We start from the raw sequence: 19,023 nt of genomic DNA, 5'->3' as shown, positions 1-19,023 counted from the left end.
GGGATCAGAAGGGGATATTTTGAAAATCAAGCAAATTGTGAATGTTAACAGATACTCCTGAGGGAATTTAAATGTTTAAGAGGTTCCTAGGTTTTAGACTAAAGGAATAAAATGGATATAATTGCTGTAAGAAGGAGTGGGTAAACCCCGACAAGCCTGGCCCTCATGTTACATATAATTAAATGAGAAAGCACAGGGAAGTGTTATGGGTGGTATTCTGCCCCATCTTTTCTGATCCTCTATTGAAGTCCTAACCACCAAACCCTTAAAATGTGACTGGCAATGAAACCTGTAGTGATGTTACTAAGTAAAAATGAAGCAATTATTTCATCTGCAATCTAAGGTGACTCTTGTTTTTTTATAAGTAGAAGAATATGAGGACACAGACGGAATACAGGGTAGCCATATGCAAAGAGCAAAGTCCATGTGGGGGCACACAGCACAAAGGTCAGCACCCATAAGCCACAGAGAGGGCCATTGAAGGGACTGAGCTTGTTGCATGTGCTAACCTTTCCCTGCAAGATTTTGGAAGCCATGTTGAGTAACTATGAAAAAAAAATTAGAACAGAGAAACCTTAAAGCCTCTTGACAACTTGCTAAAATTTACATATGCTTTACAAAGTAAATGGAATACATGCTTAAGTGTGCAAATATACCCTAAATTTCCATATGCCTGCTACTGTTTATATCATTTTTTCAACCCTACTCTCCCTAATTATCAATCACTCTCTTCAGTTCTTTCACAGCCTCTGTTTTAGTTGCATTTGGTGGACTCATGAGTAATACTTTGTACTGATCTTTTAGACATGGTTGACACAGGAGAAGGTCAGGAAAAGGACAAAGCTGAGTGATTTCTGGCAGAATCAATATCTCTGTTCCATGGCCAGTCCAAGAGTTCAAGCTCTCAGCTTGGCTGGCTCTGACTCCTGTTCCTATTCCCTGATCTTCCTTTCCAACCTAAACGTCTGTCATAAGCCACGTCAGCAGGACACTCTTCTGTCATGTTCTCTTTTAACATAGGATCTGAGGAACCCAAAAGCTGTCATGGCACTAAGTTGAAGGGTCTACCAGGATGAAGCAAGGAGGAAACATTATCCATTTCATTTAATCAGTGAAAAATCACCGATTGCTAATAGAGTCTTACTTCAGAATATATCTGTGACCACGCCAGAATGTTCTGGTAAGGTTCACGGGACTTGTTATTTATTGTCAGCAAAACTGCCATGAGAACCTTACTGTATTAGTCATACACCCCTGTATAGAGAGGCTAAAAAACTATTTTGCCTTGGACAGGTCCCATTGTCAACAGTTGATGATGCTGCTGACAGGATTTCTAGTGACCTTGTCTACTCTGGCTTACCTCTTACCAAACTGTCAGATAAATGAACTTTTATATAAATCCCATGTAACTATAAAATGATAGGAAGAAGCTACTTGAGGTCTTCAATGAAGAGAAAAGATAGTTGCTGAGATTTAATCATTAAATATGATAAAAATAAACAGTAAGTTAAAGGACAGGAAGAAATGCCGGTACCCAAAAGGCCCTACTGTAAGTGAAATGTCCTGCTACCAAATATTTTAAAATCAAAATTTAAATGAGCTAGTGAAGAATAGATTCCTAAATTTAAATTTTAAAGCTTAAGTGTTTCTTCAAATGATTGAATAAATTAATCTATTCAAAAAACAGGAGAAGAAAAGCCAAATAGACATTATAAATAAATAAAGGGATAATGAAGTAAAAACATAATCTACTCCATGGACGCAAGAAACACATTTGGTATAAATATAAACATGTAGGCAAAATACTCATACATATCAATTGCAATAAATAAATCTAAGAAAAATCAAAATTATTTTAATACGTTTTTGTCTAGAAATTCTTCATTTACCCTATTGAGTCTCTTATAAGATTTTAACATTGTTTTAAGAAGTGAAATTTTTTATTCAAGCAAGGCATAAAACATGTTCTATATGTGTATGGCATAAGTGTGTGTATTAATTTGTTATTAGTGCTCTGAGTCCATCTTGCTGTATCATTAGTATTATTTCTGCAGTCAACAGAATAGCAATGTTGCCTTATTTGTGAGGAAATAATTATTCATCCAGTAGCTAGAACATGAAATAACAAAAGTGATGATCTTACTGGATAAATCTACAGTCCAGGCTTGACCTTTACTTATGTATTTTGGTTTATTTCAAAATAAGAGTAAATGTAGTTTTTCCTAATATTAATGTATATGATTGTAGGCATGTTTAAGTAGCATTGTGTATGTGTAATATTTTTTTATTTTGGAGCAATTTATGTCTTTCTATGAAGACTAGACAGTCAAATCTTATATTTTCTGAAATGGTTAAGCAGAACAAGACTGATTTATAAGACTGCCAGTATCATGGTATCTCAGAATGTAATATTTTTCTCTTCTGGAAATGAATCACCTTTTGAAGTGATTGAATATTGGATGCCTTGTACAATTTTTTAGAAAATAAAATAAGAACCTAAGTTTTTAAACTGAGGAAAAGTGTAAACTATAACAAACCAGTAGAGAGTAGGGATGAATATCAGAATATTATAAAGGTAGTTCCCTTTGTTGTAAGCCAGCCCAAGAAAAAATTATCTCTTATTATAAGTGACATATACAAGACAAGGTACAATGCAACTAAGATTCTGGGTGAAGCAACTGGATACCTTATTCAGTAGGATAACCAGGGCTAAACAGTGTTTAGTTTTAGTGATTAACAAACAAGCAAAATAACAATCTCCTCAAAGATAAAAGGCCCAAATTCAACCTCCAGAAACATATTAGAAAATGAGAGATATGAAATAGCATATATGATCAAAAAATGAATCTATATTCCTGTTCTGTAGAATCCAATAGTGTATTCTGTAGCTGTGATAGTTTTAATAACTTAAAAGAATACTAATGTAATCAGAGTGTTTTAGGCCACACATTCCTTCAATAGCAAATCTTTCTTTACTAAGAACAATCATAGACTCCTAGGCAATCTTCTGGGCCATAGTTGGCTGAGGCAGCAAATATTGTTTCATAACAGACCACAGAGTCAAGAAGACATGTCTTCTATACCACAAAAACCATAGTTGAGTTTTATACACATGGGAATACATAAAGTATGACTGCTAAACTTTGAGTAATAATACTAACCCTCAAATATGAATCTTCTCATTTTTTGTTAAAAGGATTAATGACAACAAACATGAACACATTCACACATACTTTCATCTCACCTCTATGCAGTGATTGACTGTATTTACAATTTGCTAAAGAGAATGAAATTCACATAGGGATGGAAATATTTGAGTACCTAGATTGATTGTATGATATTGTTCCCTCAAAACTCTGCCAAAGTTCTACTCCCCACCACATCCTGTTGAGCTACAATGCCAAAGAGGAGAGGCAAGGACACAATGCATCCTGTTTGATCAGGAACAAGGTCATCCAGTTGGGGCTCAAAGGTGTCATTGTTCCACCAATTCTTATAGAGCCAGTTACCTTGCTTCCTCAGCACACACGTGGGAGCAACCGTAGAGCCTCTTCCAAGATGCTAGTGATCCTGCTCACAGTGGCTCTGCTGGCCCACAGCTCAGCTCAGAGACCTAATGAAGGTATGCAAATTTGGTTACAACGCTGGGGATCCTGTTTGGGGTATAGGAGACCACACAATTGTAAGGGAGACAAGAGGATTAAAGAATAAAACAAAACATGATTATAGTTTTTAAACCAAAGTAAAGACTACTTGAGTCCTTAGTCCATCCCAAGAGCCTGCAAGCATTTTAAAAATTTATTTAATTTTACATTCAATTGAAATGAACATTTCAAGTGGTGGAATGAAAATGTAAGATTTGCTCTTGTAGACAAAACTATCTGTCTGAGCTCATAAAAATATATTGAAGTTTGGGAAAATTTTGTGGCTAAGCTATGACATGACAAAAGAAACAGTTTGTAGGAAATAACGTGTTATAGACATAGTGGATACAGGAAAAATGGAGAGAACGACACATGAAGACCATTTCTGGGAAAGGGTTAAACCATTAATTTTAACAGCCAAAGTCTTGGTGATTCCCTTGGCTGTGGAGACATCCTATAGAAATGTTCTTCTACAAACCCTCGAAGCCTCATAGCACATGGCAAGAGAGGATGGCCTATACCATTGCTATTCGGATTTAAAGGCATTCCTCTGGACAACACTGTGGTGAGCCGGGAGGTTATAAATTGAGTGGCACTTTAGGAAAAAAGATAGTGTGATAAACTCTTTGAGATAAAATGTCGCTAGCCTCTCAGCTCATCTATTATTACCTTGTACCCACATAGAATTTGTGGTCGCCAACCGCAACACCCAAGAGAGGCAACCCGCTTCAGGATTCTCCCAAGAATTACGTGGTGGTCAAAACCCTGACCTTCAAGTAGAGCAGCAGCAGCAAAAAGGGGCTCGAAGGCCACTGCGACCACCACAACAGTCTCAGCAGCCTCCTCTGCAGCAGTCACAACAGCTTCAGGAGCCTCTGCAACAGTCACAACAGCCTCAGGAGCCTCTGCAGCAGCCACAACAGCCTCAGGAGCCTCAACAGCAGCCACAACAGCCTCAGGAGCCTCAGCAGCAGCAGCAGGGACAACAACTGCAACAAAATAATAGGGTCCGCCCTGGAAACCGCCCCCCACGAAGAAGATCTTAGACATCTTACCAAGGCCAGTTTCATCAGTAATCATTGTCAGGTGTGAGTTCTTTTCTGTTTGTTTCCATGACTCTCCTAAATTTCAATGTATTTACAAAAAACTAAATTTATCATTTCTTAAACTTTAAACATGTTTTGAATGTATACAGAGAGACTTGGATCTCACTTCATTTTTAATATTTAGATGTCCTGTGGTAGGAGGGAATCTGTTCTTTAAAACCTCTAGAATTTAATTTTACTTTAAGAAACTTTGTGACACAATTTTATTTTGGACCTTGACGTCCATCTAACTCTGTATTGTTTGGTAGAAAGAGCAATGTTCTCTCTAAGCTTACCTGCCTCCATGCTGAGAATCAGCAGCAGTCCATCTTATATTTCTGTCATCATTCTGTGCTTAGAACTTTCTCATGTGAGACTCAGCTCAAAAACATCATATAAGTTTCCGTGTCTACAGGTGTGTGCATGTTTGAATATAGAGTAAGTGTGCATTTTCCATGACTTGCACGTGGAGTTCAGAGAACAACCTTGGGTGTTAGTCTTCTGAACTCCAAAGGCAATATATAGATATATATTAAATATAAGAATACATATAAATCTTAAAGCATGTTGTAATTTCCTACTTTTTTACAACAGCTACTACAATTAATTCAATTGGAAAACTTATTCAAATACTTGATTTTTACAAAAATAACTATAATCACCTTTCATTAGTGTTATATTTTTATTGAGATCTGTATGTTATAGATGTATAAAAAATGTAATTCTTGAGAAATTCACATATCAGTTCATACACACACATGCACATACACATACACCCATGCATGTCTTCAGTGTTGTTTGCTCTTATTTTCAACATTTTTTTTTTAAATTTAGTTTTGTTTTTTTTGAGAATGTAAGGTATTTCATGGTGAAACTGCCACACTGTCTCTCAACTTGTGACCCGACATTTTGGATGTTTTACTATGAAAGAACATATTTCACAGACCAGTTTTGTAAATGTACCCCAGAATACACTCAGTCACAATCAAAAGACACTCATCTGAAGAAAAATCCTACTCTTTCTCATATGGAAGAGCTGAGAGCAAATACTGTGAGGGTGCAAAGCTAAAGCAAACACAAATCAATCAGAAACAAAGACAGGAACCAGCAGCAAAAGAAAAGGAGACAGATTGTCACCCACTTCATTTAAAAGATTAGAAGCTTTTTTTTCTTTTTTATATTTATTTTATTTATTTATTTATTTGGTTATTTATTTATTTATTTATTTATTTATTTATTTATTTTTGGTTTTCCGAGACAGGGTTTCTCTGTGGCTTTGGAGCCTGTCCTGGAACTAGCTCTGTAGACCAGGCTGGTCTCGAACTCACAGAGATCCGCCTGCCTCTGCCTCCCGAGTGCTGGGATTAAAGGCGTGCGCCACCATCGCCCGGCTTTTATTTTATTATTATTATTATTATTAAAAATTTCTACCTCCTCCCCACCTCCCATTTCCTTCCCCCTGCCCCCACTCCCCTCCCCCTCCCTCTCCAGTCCAAAGAGCAGTCAGGGTTCCCTGCCCTGTGGGAAGTCCAAGACTTTATAAGCTTTTTTTGTCTGTTTCTTTCAGAAAGTGAATGAAAAGATCCTGAGCTAAGAAGACAACATCCTTAGAAGATTATGACATAGGAGCAATGTAATTATATCTTTATCTTCACTCTACCAATAAAATGATGAGCATACAACTTCTGACTGCTGCCTCTCTCTTTGGGTGTGGGAGAATAGAGGGCCTTGGGCTCAGCTTAAGAACGCGTAGGACAAGACAGGCAGTGGTGATGATGCCTTTAATTCCAGCACCCAGGAGGCAGAGGCAGGTGGATCTCTGAGTTCGAGGCCAACCTGTTCTACAAGAGCTAGTTCCAGGACAGATTGTAAAAATAAAAATAAAAATAAAAAAAAACCTTGTCTCGAAAAACCAAAAAAAAAAAAAAAAAAAAGAAAAATCGAACACATAGGACACTATCTCATAGATACTTCCTGCTCCCCTTCACCCTTTATTAGCTGCTTGATGAAAAAAAAATGCAACTGGATTTTTAAGACAGAAGACAAATTTTAAATGTTTTAAATGAATTTTCAGCTGTTTTTTTTTTTTTTAAAGAAAAGTAAAAAATACAGAATAAAAAGTGAGGAAATTTTAGAGGGAGAGAAATTTTTTAAGAGATTTTTCAAAATAATTGATTTCATTTTCTTGAGATTATAATGAGTTTGATGCATGGGATTCTTAGACTCCATTAGAGTCCTGACTGTTTTCTTTATGTTTGCAATATTGTCTTCATCATATAACAACTAATTTTAATAACCAGGTAGATTTCATAAAACAGATAAAAGAGTAGATTTTATGAAATAAATCTCTCATAAATTATTCTAAGTTCTACTGTCTTTGTTTTTTGTTTTGTTTTGTTTTTTTTTTATTATTATTATTATTTTTTTTTTTGCCCCTTTGTTTCTTGAGACATGGTCTCTATATGTAGTCCTAGCTGTCCTGGAATTTGCTGTGCAGATCAGGCTGGCCTTAAACTCAAAGAGATCCACCTTCCTCCTTAGTGGTGTTAGGATTAAGAACTGCATAATCAGGCTCAGCTTCTATTTTTATTGCTAGTGCTGAACCCCCAGCATGCTAAAGCATTGGTTGTAATTGTAAGTGATAATAATATAATGAGAGAGATTAGCCAATTAGAAATTTCACACAGCTTCTGAGACACCTGTGTATTAGTTGTTTTTTTTTTTTCCTTTTTGAGTTAAAAAGAACACCTCATGTTTTTTTTTTAATTTATTTTTCTTTTATTGAAAAAAATTTCTGCCTCCTCCCCTCTTCCTATTTTCCTCCCCGTTCCCCCACTCCTCTCCCCCTCCCCCTACTCCTCTTCCCTTCCCCCCACTCGTTTCCCCCTCCCTCTCCAGTCTGAAGAGAAATCAGGGTTCCCTGCCCTGTGGGAAGTCCAAGGTCCTCCTCCCTCCATCCATGTCTAGGAAGGTGAGCATCGAAACAGGTTAGGCTCCCACAAAGCCAGTTCATGCAGTAGGATCAAAACCCAGTGCCATTGTCCTTGGCTTCTCATCAGCCCTCATTGTCCACCATGTTCAGAAAGTCCGTTTTTTTCCCATGCCTTTTTAGTCCCAGTCCAGCTGGCCTTGGTGAGCTCCCACTAGATCAGCCCCACTGTCTCAGTGGGTGGGTGCACCCCTCGCGTCCTGACTTCCTTGCTCATGTTCTCCCTCCTTCTGCTCCTCATTTGGACCTTGGGAGCTCAGTCCAGTGCTCCAGTGTGGGTCTTTGTCTCTATCTCCAACCATTGCCAGATGAAGGTTCTATGGTGATATGCAAGATATTCATCAGTATGGCTATAGTATAGGGCCATTTCAGGTTCCCTCTCCTCAGCTGCCCAAGGAACTAACTGGAGACATCTCCCTGGACACCTAGGAGCCCCTCTAGAAATAAGTCTCTTGCCAACCCTAAGATGGCTCCCTTAATTAGGATATATACTTCCCTGCTCCCATATCCCCCCTTCCTGTACATTATTTGGCTACCATTCTACAGTATTTTTCTTTCTGTAGTTTCCAGATGAAAAGTCAGAGAAGTCTTGCATGGCAACCTTAGATCAGTTTTCAGCTGGTTTGGCTCCTTGTGACAGGAAGTAAATTCTACAGGCAAGCCACTCTACCTTTTGTTGATACCTGGGTTTGGCACTTACTCTGCACTTAATAAATATTTGTTCAATACTAAAGGAATTAGAGAGACTTCACAATTCTGACTGGGCTTAGAAATGTTAATCATCCCCCTTTCATTACAAATTGGTGTGGTTATTTTTTTCTTTTATTTATTTATTTATTATTACTTTATAAATAATACCAATCAAAATTTCCACTTCCTCCTCTCCTCCCACTTCCCTCCCACTCCCCTTCCCCCTCCAGTCCTAAAAGAGGGCAAAGTATCCTGCACTGTGGGAAGTCCAAGACCCTCCCCCTCCATCCAGGCTTAGGAAGGTATGCATCCAGATAGAATAGGATCTCAAAAAGTCAGTACACGCAGTAGAGACAAATCCCAGGGCCATTATCATTGGCTTCTCAGTCTGCCCAATTGTCAGTCACACTCAGAGGGTCCAGTTTGTTCCCATGCTCTTTCAATACCAGTCCAGTAGGATTTGGTGAGCTCCCATTTGCTCAGGAACACTGTCTCAGTGGGTGGACCAACCCCTTGTGAGATTGGTCAATAATTTTCTTTCTTGGTTGAGTCTTTGTGTGACTGTAGCTTTATTAAAAGCGTTTGGCTATGACACTTCTGTTTTATTATTTGGAACACATTAAGGACTATAGGAATTAACTCTTCTTGGAAGTTCTTGTAGAATTATGTACTACAACAATCTGGCCCTTGGAGTTTCTGGCTATGACTCAATGGTTTCCCTCTTACTCTACCCTTCTTCCTCCTATAATTTAGGTTAGTTTTCTCTGCTTAGCTAATTTCTGCACTCCTATAGGTCTAAAGCAATTTCTTTATTCATTAATGATAATCATAGCATACAGAAGGAAATCTCACAATACCTTCCCTTTTCTTTTTAAAAAAGGTTTTTAACATTAACATAGTAAAATTAAATATAACAAAACAGGTATGAAGCAAGAATTACAAGTATTTATATCTACTCTATTTTTAATCATAACTAAGAAAAACTATAATTATAACTATAAAATTCTCAACTTAATCAACAACTCCAGGAGGATATTATATTACCTAAGTAAACAGAAAGTGCATTGTAAACAACTCCAAAACTCTAGAATTGATAGAGACATTTCACTGTCTGGACAGTCACCCAAAGGATTTCTATACTTTTGGGGCATATATCTTCAGCCTACAGGTCCAGAGTATCCAGCAGACATTTCCATGAAGCAGGAAATTTCAGACGGTTCTGCTTATATTGTCAGTTTGTCAGTCTCTTTCTTCTGTGTCCTACAGAATGTCTGGCAGACTCTTTAATGAAGCAGGAACCCCAAAGGATCTTCTCACCTTTAGACAAGCTCAGCAGTCATTTCTCTGCAAGTCCTGCATGTCCAGTTTATAAAGCATTCCAGGCAAGTGCAGTTGCTTACCCAAATAGCTATCATTCTCCATGAAAAACCTCTTCAATGCCTATCTTCTTGCAGTATCTTTGTGTTGCCAGGAGCAGATGTGTCTCATTGTCATGAAAAGTCCTAAGTTCTTAAAATATTTTAAATGATATATTCTTTAGTCTTTGAAAGGTTTGAAGAATGCCTATTCATCTGAAATACATCTCTGTACAACGAGAAAATCTAACAAACATCACTACATGCTTGACTATTATAGACGATTATTGATTAACCTGTACTTTTTAATTACACATTACATTTTTAAATGAGCTGACCAACAATACCTTAATCAAGAGCAGAAATATACATATACATAGTTTAACAAAATTTACCATAAATTTGTATCACTAAACCAAGATCCATAAAATACAAATCTTTATAGCATATCTCTTGTGAGGAGCAGCAGCAGGCTGTGTCCCGCCTCCTGGCTAGCTTTATAACTGAAAGAATTACACAGAAACTGTATTCTTTTAAACACTGCCTGGCCCATTAGTTCCAGCCTCTTATTGGCTAGCTCTTACATATTGATCTAACCCATTTCTAATAATCTGTGTAGCCCACGAGGTGGCTTACCAGGGAAGATCTTAACCTGTGGCTGTGTCGGGTGGGAGAATCATGGCGACTGCCTGACTCAGCTTCTTTCTCCCAGCATTCTGTTCCATCTACTCCGCCTACCTAATTTTCTGTCCTATCAAAGGGCTAAGGCAGTTTTTTAACCAATGAAATCAACACAAAACAGAAGATTCCCATATCATTTCCCCTTTTCTGTTTAAACAAAAAAGAAAGGCTTTAACTTTAACATAGTAAGATTACATATAACTCAAGAACACAATATTTATATTTATTTTATCCTTTATCATAACTAAGGAAAACTATAACTCTCTATCCATTCTTCAACTCCATCAAAGACTCCAGAAGGATATAATATTACCTAAGTAAACAAGAACTAAGCAACTTCAAACTCTAGAAATGACAGAGAAATCTCGCTGCCTGGTCACCCAAAGTTCCTCTGGACTGTTGGGGCATCTATCTTCAGCATACAGGCCATAGTATCCAGCAGACATTTCAATGAAACAGGAAATTTCAAAGACAGTTCAGTCGCTATCTGCTGTGTCCTGCAGAATGTCTTGCAGACTCTTTCATGAATCAGGAACCCCAAAAGACCATCTCACCTTTAGGCAAGTACAGCAGTCCTCTTTCTGTGGGTTCTCTGTGTCCAGTTTATGCAACAGTCCAGGCAAGAGCAGTTTCTTGCCCAAACGACTATCAAACTCCATAAGGAGCCTCTTCAATGACATCTTCCTCTTGAAGTAGATTGGTGATGCCAGGAGCAGAGTGTCTCATTGTCATGAAAAGCCCTAAGTTATTAAAACATTAAGTGCCATATTCTGCAGTCTTTGAAAGATATGAATAATGCCTACTTAACTGAAATATATCTCTATATACCTACAGAATCTAACTAACATGACTACAAGCTTTACTATTATTGATGATTATCCATTAGCAACCTATATTTTCTAATTATACATTATTTTTAAATGAACTACACAACCACACACCTTAATCAAGATCAGAAATACATATGCATATAACAAAATTGACCTTAAAATCCATACCAATGCAAATTATTCATATCTATAGTATCTCCCCCTTTAAATATAAAAGAACGTTTAGAAACCATATTTGGGAACATGGGCACAATTATTTCTCTCCAAATTGCTTCCTGCTGAATGGGGGCGCTGTTATTTAGGTCTTTTATGGTGTAACCTGTGTGCCAGGTTCATCTCAGTCAGCAGTTGAGTGAAGTAATTTTTTGAGGGTGCTCACAGCAACCTTTTGGGAGGGCATGGTCTATCATACCATATTGGGATAGACATAATCCATAGAGTCTCATCCTCTGTGAAAACGAATAAAGAAACTCCTTTCCAAAGCATCATATCCTTAGACCCAAATTCTGAAGTCATACCCTTATGATATCCATTCTGGTTTAGCTTGGAAGCCCATATAATGAAAAGTCTCTCTGTACTTAGCTCCTTTACAGTCAAAAAATTTAAAGAAAACACAATGTACATAATCCAGACTCTCTGTGAATTTTCCATTGTTATGTGGCTTATTTTTCTTTATTTCTTTTAATCTCTTAACTATCTGTTCTCTGTCTCTTTAAAGACTTTATCCCCCCCCCCCATTTTTAAGGGCATTAACTTTATTCTCTCTCTATTTTTTTCTCTCTCAAGCCTATGTAAACTCATCCAACATTTTGATCCATTTAGTGGTCTGAATCTGTCCTGTTGTGAATCTGTAATTTCTTTACTATCCAGGAGCATTTCTTAAAATTTTAAGTGCTTCTTAAAAACTTAAGTTGCACCATATAGGGGTAATACTGTACTGCTTGTTTACTGCCAGTCTAAATCTTAATTGTGCTGTTGTTATGGTAATTATGATCTTTCCTGCCTGAGGTCAGCACAGTTCAGAATGGAGCAGCCCCTCCTGCCTCAGATCCATTTGGTGCCCCTGAGCTGTGCACAGTTCCAGGCACACAGCAAGTCCACATTGGAACTGCAGTCAGCAGTTTAACTCTGAGACTGACCATATGGCACAGAAACTCTTTTCATCCAAGTTGCAGCCAAATCTGACACACAGAGCACTGCACAGTCTAAAAACACATCCCTGTATGGCGGCAGGAATCTGCCATGATCTTCTGCCTGCCCTACCCTGATTCTGCCATCAGCCCAGGTGCAGGAGGAGAGCACTGAGCCATCTGCATGGTCTCAGAGCACTCTTGTTCCGATCCCAAGTGGGAACACAAACATCCAGGCCCATAAAAGCCATTGAAATGTTTTAAAGCCAGAGTTTGCACTGGTGGCAGAGCCCCAGGAAGGCGCGCTTTAAAATGACACAGCTCTTTTTCTGATGCTATTGTTGAATCAGGAAATCTCTCTACAGCACATCCTAGCAAATAGCAAAAGGATGTGTTAAACTCTTTTTTGTGTGTGTTTAAAATTAAGCTCTCTCTCAGGTTTTATGTGGAGTTCATTACCACGTTGGGTGCCACTCTGTAGTAAGAAGCTGTGGGCTGCATTCCTGCCACCCCAGCTCCCGGCTGCCTGGCTAACTTATGCCCCAAAATAATTATACGGAAACTGTATTCTTTTAAACACTGCCTGGACCATTAGTTTCAGCCTCTTATTGGCTAGCTCTTACATATTGATGTAACCCATTTCTAATAATCTGTGCAGCCCACGAGGTAGTTTACCAGGGAAGATCTTAATCTGCAGCTGTGTCGGGTGGGAGAATCATGGCGACTGCCTGACTTGGCTTCTTTCTCCCAGCATTCTGTTTTGTCTACTCTGCCTACCTAATTTTCTTTCCTATCAAAGGGCCAAGGCAATTTCTTTATTAACGAATGAAATCAACACAAAACAGAAGACTCCCACATCACATATCCCTGTTTAAATGTAAAAGCCTTCTACAATATACAAAATCCGTTCATGATAAAGGTCTTAGAAAGGTCAGGGATACAAAGATAAATGCAATATACAGCAAACTATCAGCCAACATCAAACTAAATAGAGAAAAACTAACAGCAATCCCACTTAAATCAGGAACAAGACAAGGTTCTCTCCATATCTATTCAATAGAGTTTTTAAGGTTCTAAGTAAAGCAATAATACAAAAAAAAAAGGAGACCAAGGATATACAAATCAGAAAAGAAGTCAAACTCTCACTATTTGCTGATGATACGTGGTTCACATAAGTGACCCCCAAAATTTTACCAAGAAGCTTCTACAACTCATAAAAATGTTCCAGAATACAAGGTTAACTAAAAAGAAAATCAGGAGCCCTCCTTTAGACAGATGATAAATGGGCTCAGAAAGAAATCAGAGAAACATCACCCTTCACAATAGGCAAAAATAGCATAAAATATGTTGGAGTAACTCAAATTAAACAAGTCGAAGACCTGTATGAGAAGAACATTACATATTTGAAGAAAAAATTGAAAATGCAAGAAAATGGAAAGGTCTCCCCTACTGTTTGGTAGGTAGAATTAACATAGTAAAAATGTCAGTCATACCAAAAGCAACCTACACATTCAATGCAATGTCCACTAAAAATTTTAACATTGTCAGGCAGTGGTGGCACATGCCTTTATCCAAGCACTCAGGAGGCAGAGGCAGGCAGATCTCTGAGTTTGAGGCCAGTCTGGTCATCAAGAGCTAGTTTCAGGACATGGTCCTAAGCTACAGAGAAACCCTGATTCAAAAAACAACAAAAAAGCATTCTTTACAGAACTCAAAAGAACAGTACTCAAGTTCATATGGAAAAGCAAAAAACCCAGGATTGCCAAAACAATTGTGGACAATGACAGAACTTCTGGAGGCATCAAAATCTCTGACTTCAAACTCTACTATAGAGTTACAGTACTGAAAACATCCTGCTATTGGCATAAAAACAGACAGGAGAATCAATGGAACTAAATCAAAGACCCAGATATTAATTCACACAAAACAAACACCTGATTTTTAACAAATAAGCAAAAAATATAAAACAAAAAAGAAAGAATATTCAATAGATGGTGCTGGAATAACTGGATATCAACATGTAGAAAAAATAAAATAGATCCAAATCTATCTCTATGTGCAAAACGCAAGACCAAATGCATCAAAGGCCTCAACATAAAGCCAACCACACTGAACCTCATAGAAGAGAAAGTGGGTAGTACACTTGAATGCGTTGGCACTAGAAGTCACTTCCTAAATATAACCCCAGTAACCAGACACTAAGGGAAACAATTAATAAATGGGACCTCCTGAAACCAAGAAGCTTTTGTAAAGCAAAGTATATGATCAATAAGATAAAATAGCAGCCTACAGAATGGTAGAAGATCTTCACCAACCACACATTAGAAAGAAGACTGATCTTCGAAATATACAAAGAACTCAGGAAATTGGACATCAAAAGAACAAATGATCCAATGCAAAATGGGGTACAGCCCTAAACAGAGAACTCTCAGCAGAGGAATCTGAAATGACTGAAAGACACTTAAAGAAATGTCCAACATGCTTAGCCATCAGAAATGCAAATCAAAACAACTCTGAGATTCCATCTTACACCTGTAAGAATGTCCTAGATAAAACATACTCATGAAAACTTATTCTTGAGAGGATATGGGGTAAAGAAAACACTCCTGCATTGCTGGTGGGAGTACAAACTGGTTTAGCCCTTTGGATATCAGTATGGAAATTTCTTAGAAGATTACAGAATAACCTTCCTCAAGACACAGCAATACCATTTATAGGTATATTCTGAAAAAAAAAATCTCAATCATACCACAAGGACACATGCTCAACTATGTTCACAGAAGCATTGTTTGTCATTGCCAGAAACTGGAAACAATGTAAATGCCCCTCTACCAAAAAATAGATAAGGAAAATGTGGTACATTTACACAATAGAGTACTACACAGCAATAAAAAAATATCTTGAAATTTGTGGGCAAATGGATGGAGTTAGAAAATATCATATTGAGTGAGATAACCCAGACCCAGAAAGACAGTTATCACATGTACTCACTCATAAGTAGCTTTTAGACATAAACTGAAAAAAAAATCTAGCCTACAATTCACAATCCCAGAGAACCTAAACAACAATGAGTAACCTAAGAGAGACATACATGGATCTAATCAACATGAGAACTAGAAAAAGACAAGATATCCTGAGTAAATTGTGAGCATGGTGACCATAGAAGAAGGTAGAAGCAGAGGAGAGAGGAAGAGAGGAGAGCAGAGAAAATGTATATCTTAATAAAATCAATAAAACATCATGCTTAAACTTTGGAGGTCAATATTATATAAACATAAAGTGGAAAAGTATAATATATTATAGTAAAATAATGTGTAAAAACACATCAATAATCTAAGAAAATGAAATTGATTATTTTGGAAATGATATATCTATTTGTAAACACTCTTGAAAATTATTCTGTATTTTCTATTTTTAATTACAGGAATCTTTATTGAAGTTTAATGACATATGTATGTCACATATATAATGGAGGAAGGTCATCGGTTAATTTTAATAAAGAAACTGACTTGGCCCATTTTATTGGTTAGAACATAGGTGGGTGGAGTAAACAGAACAGAATGCTGGGAGGAAGAGGAAGTGAGCTCAGACTCGATAGCTCTCCGCTCTGGGGCAGATGCCTCAGACAGAGATGCCATGTTCTCCTCTCCCGGGCAGATGCGATTAAGCTCCGGCCCAGGATGGATGTAGGCTAGAATCTTCCCGGTAAGCGCACCTTGGTGCTACACACTGTCTTAGAAATGGGCTAGTTCATGTGCGAGTGTTAGCCGAGAAGAGGCTAGATATAATGGGCCAAGCAGTGTTTAAAAGAATACAATTTGTGTGTTGTTATTTCTGGTGTAAAGCTAGCTGTGTGGGAGTCGGGTGGGACAAAAAGCAGGCCTGCAGCTCCTACTATAGAATGGCGCCCAACATGGGGCTCGAACCCATGACCCTGAGATTAAGAGTCTCATGCTCTACCGTCTGAGCTAGCTGGGCCCCCAGATGTGTGGACAACTGAATAAACTGAAAGCCTGAGAAAAGCTTGGGAAAGAGTAAAGCATATTTTCTTGGTAGCAACAATTTCTCGGGTCTACTCTGCTTGCTAGAGGCAAGCAAGCACTCTCATCTAAGAGGCTTCCTGACCCAGCTTTAGCTGCAAAACCTTGCAGCTCATTAAGAGGTCCTGCCAAGAAACACTTAAATGGTGTCCAGGAAAAGCTGAACGCATGCTTTTTGGTTTTCAGCCGTAGCAGTAAAAAAGCTGCACTGTTTAAAAATGCCGGCTTTCTGGGCTGTCCTGCCAGGGCAAACTCTTACTGTTTGAGGCAGGAGGACCGACTACAGAGAGAGTACTTGAATGTTGTCTGTGGACATAATGCTGCAACTTACTTGCTGGCAGGGACCTTGAAATGCCATAGAGTTGTGGCAGTAAACATGGCTACAGCCAGTACCTCAGCCATGAGGCAGGAAAGCTAAGGAATGGGCTGGATCTAGCTGCCAAAGCCAAGGCTTTAATCCCACCCATATTGCTCAGTAATTTAAAGGCTCGTGTGGTCAGAAAAAGAGAGATATACAGTTAAGAGAGATTCAAAGACAAAGAAAATTTCTAAATGGTTTACTGTGTGTTAAAAATATATGCAGGCTAAAAGTTGAAGTTCTTAAAGTAAAAAAAAAAGGAAGAGAGTTGTTGGGTGTGGTAGTACACATCTTTAATCCAATCACTTGTGAGGCAGAGGGAGATTGACCTCTGTGACTTCAAGGTGTGGTAGCACAAGCCTTTAATTCCAGTGCCTGGGAGGCAGAGACAGGCAGATCTTTGAGAGTTCGAGGACAGCCTGGTCTACAGAGTTATTCCAGGACAAAGATATACAGAGAATATAAAATAAAAGTAAAAATAAACAAAATAGAGTTAAAATAAAGCTGTACAAAGATGGAAAATAAACAGAGAATTTTGATACTGTATGCTATTATGCTCTCTTTGAATTGTTTGAATGCTGAGGAAGGAGCAACAGCTGCTAATAGATATTTGTATATAAATGCTGCTGAACCAATCCAACATAGATATTTTGAAAATGCCTTGACTTTGAAATTTGGATCTAAGGACATGATGCTTTGGAAAGGAGTTTCTTATTTTGTTTTCACAGAGGGTGAGAGTCTGTGGATTGCTTCTATTCCAATATGGTATGATGGACCACCCTCTCCTGAAGGGTTGCTGTGAACACCTTCAGAAAATTGCTTCGCTCAACTGCCAACTGAGATGAAACTAACACACAGGTTATACCATGAAAGACCTAATTAATGATGCCCCCATTCAGCAGGAAGCAGTTTGGAGAGAAAAAAACTACGCCCATGTTCCTAAATATGGTTTATAAATGTTCTTTTACATTTAAAGGGGGATATGATATAGATATGAATAATTTGCATTTGTATAGATTTTGCTTCATTGATAGAAATTTAAGGTCAGTTTTATTATATGTATATGCATTTCTGATCTTGATTAAGGTATTGTGATTGTGTAGTTCATTTAAAAATGTAATGTATAATTAAGAAATATAGGTTGTTAGTGGATAATCATAAATAATTGTCAAGCTTGTAGTCATGTTAGTTAGATTTTCTCGATATGTAGAGATATAATTCAGTTAGATAGGCATTCTTCATATCTTTCAAAGACTACAGAATTTGGCATTTAAAATGTTTTAATAACTTAGGGCTTTTCATGATAATGAGACACTCTGCTCCTGGCAGCACCAATCTACTTCAAGAGCAAGATGGGCATCGAAGAGGATCCTTATGGAGTTTGATAGCCATTTGGGAAGAAACTGCTCTCTCCTGGACTATTACATGAACTGGACACAGAGAACCTGTAGAAAGGAGACTGCTGAACTTGCCTAAAGGTTAGATGATCTTTTGGGGGTTCCTGATGCATGAAAGAGTCTGCAAGACATTCTGCAGGGCACATCAGATAGTGCCTGACTGCTTTTGAAATTTCCTGCTTCATGGAAATTTCTGCTGGATACTATGGGACTGAAGGCTGAAGATTGATGCCCCAACGGTACAGAGGAACTTAGGGTGACTGTCCAGGCAGCGAGATGTCTCTGTCATTTCTAGAGTTTTGAAAGTTTCTTATTTCTTGTTTGCTTAGGTAATATTGTATCTTTCTGGGATCTTTGATGGAGTTGAAGAATAGTTAGTTATAGTTATAGTTTTCCTTAGTTATGATAAAGATTATTGTAATTTTTACTTGATAACTGCTTTGTTATATGTAATTTTGCTATGTTAAAGTTAAAGCCTTCCTTTTTTTTGTTTAAACAGAAAAAGGGAAAATGATGGTGGAAGGTCATTGGTTAATTATAATAAAGAAACTGCCTTGGCCCATTTTATTGGTTAGAACATAGGTGGGTGGAGTAAACAGAACAGAATGCTGGGAGGAAGAGGAAGTGAACTCAGACTCGATAGCTCCTCGCCCTGGGGCAGACGCCTCAGACAGAGACGCCATGCTCCCCTCTCCAGGGCAGACGCGATCAAGCTCCGGCCCAGGATGGATGTAGGCTAGAATCTTCCCGGTAAGTGCACCTCTGTGCTACACACTTTCCTAGAAATGGGCTAGTTCATGTGCAAGTGTTAGCTGAGAAGAGGC

The 19,023-nt window shown here is 38.0% G+C and overlaps 1 protein-coding gene and 1 non-coding gene across 2 annotated transcripts; one reads left to right on the top strand and one right to left on the bottom strand.

The window, feature by feature from the left end:
• Nucleotides 1-3,532: 3,532 nt before the first annotated feature.
• On the top strand, nt 3,533-6,404 carry LOC126494235 (gliadoralin-A-like). The gene is made up of 3 exons (XM_050131493.1): nt 3,533-3,622; nt 4,329-4,730; nt 6,297-6,404. Exons 1-2 carry the CDS (start codon nt 3,559-3,561, stop codon nt 4,688-4,690), a joined length of 426 nt encoding a protein of 141 aa, XP_049987450.1. The 5' UTR covers nt 3,533-3,558; the 3' UTR covers nt 4,691-4,730; nt 6,297-6,404.
• Nucleotides 6,405-16,309: 9,905 nt separating this feature from the next.
• Nucleotides 16,310-16,382, bottom strand: Trnak-cuu (transfer RNA lysine (anticodon CUU)). Its single transcript has one exon. It is a non-coding gene; the product is annotated as a tRNA-Lys (tRNA).
• Nucleotides 16,383-19,023: the final 2,641 nt, after the last annotated feature.

This window comes from Alexandromys fortis, unplaced genomic scaffold (genome assembly GCF_014885135.2).
Source record: "Alexandromys fortis isolate MF-2015 unplaced genomic scaffold, M_Fortis_MF-2015_v1.1 scaffold_353, whole genome shotgun sequence".
Classification (NCBI taxonomy): Eukaryota; Metazoa; Chordata; class Mammalia; order Rodentia; family Cricetidae; genus Alexandromys; species Alexandromys fortis.
This window is presented reverse-complemented; position numbering and strand designations above follow the sequence as displayed.

Bases quoted from the DNA above. Each gene is read 5' to 3' on its own strand.
- LOC126494235 (XM_050131493.1), top strand. From the start codon at position 3,559: ATGCTAGTGATCCTGCTCACAGTGGCTCTGCTGGCCCACAGCTCAGCT. The intron at 3,623-4,328 runs GTATGCAAATTT...GTACCCACATAG, and splicing joins AGCTCAGAGACCTAATGAAG to AATTTGTGGTCGCCAACCGC.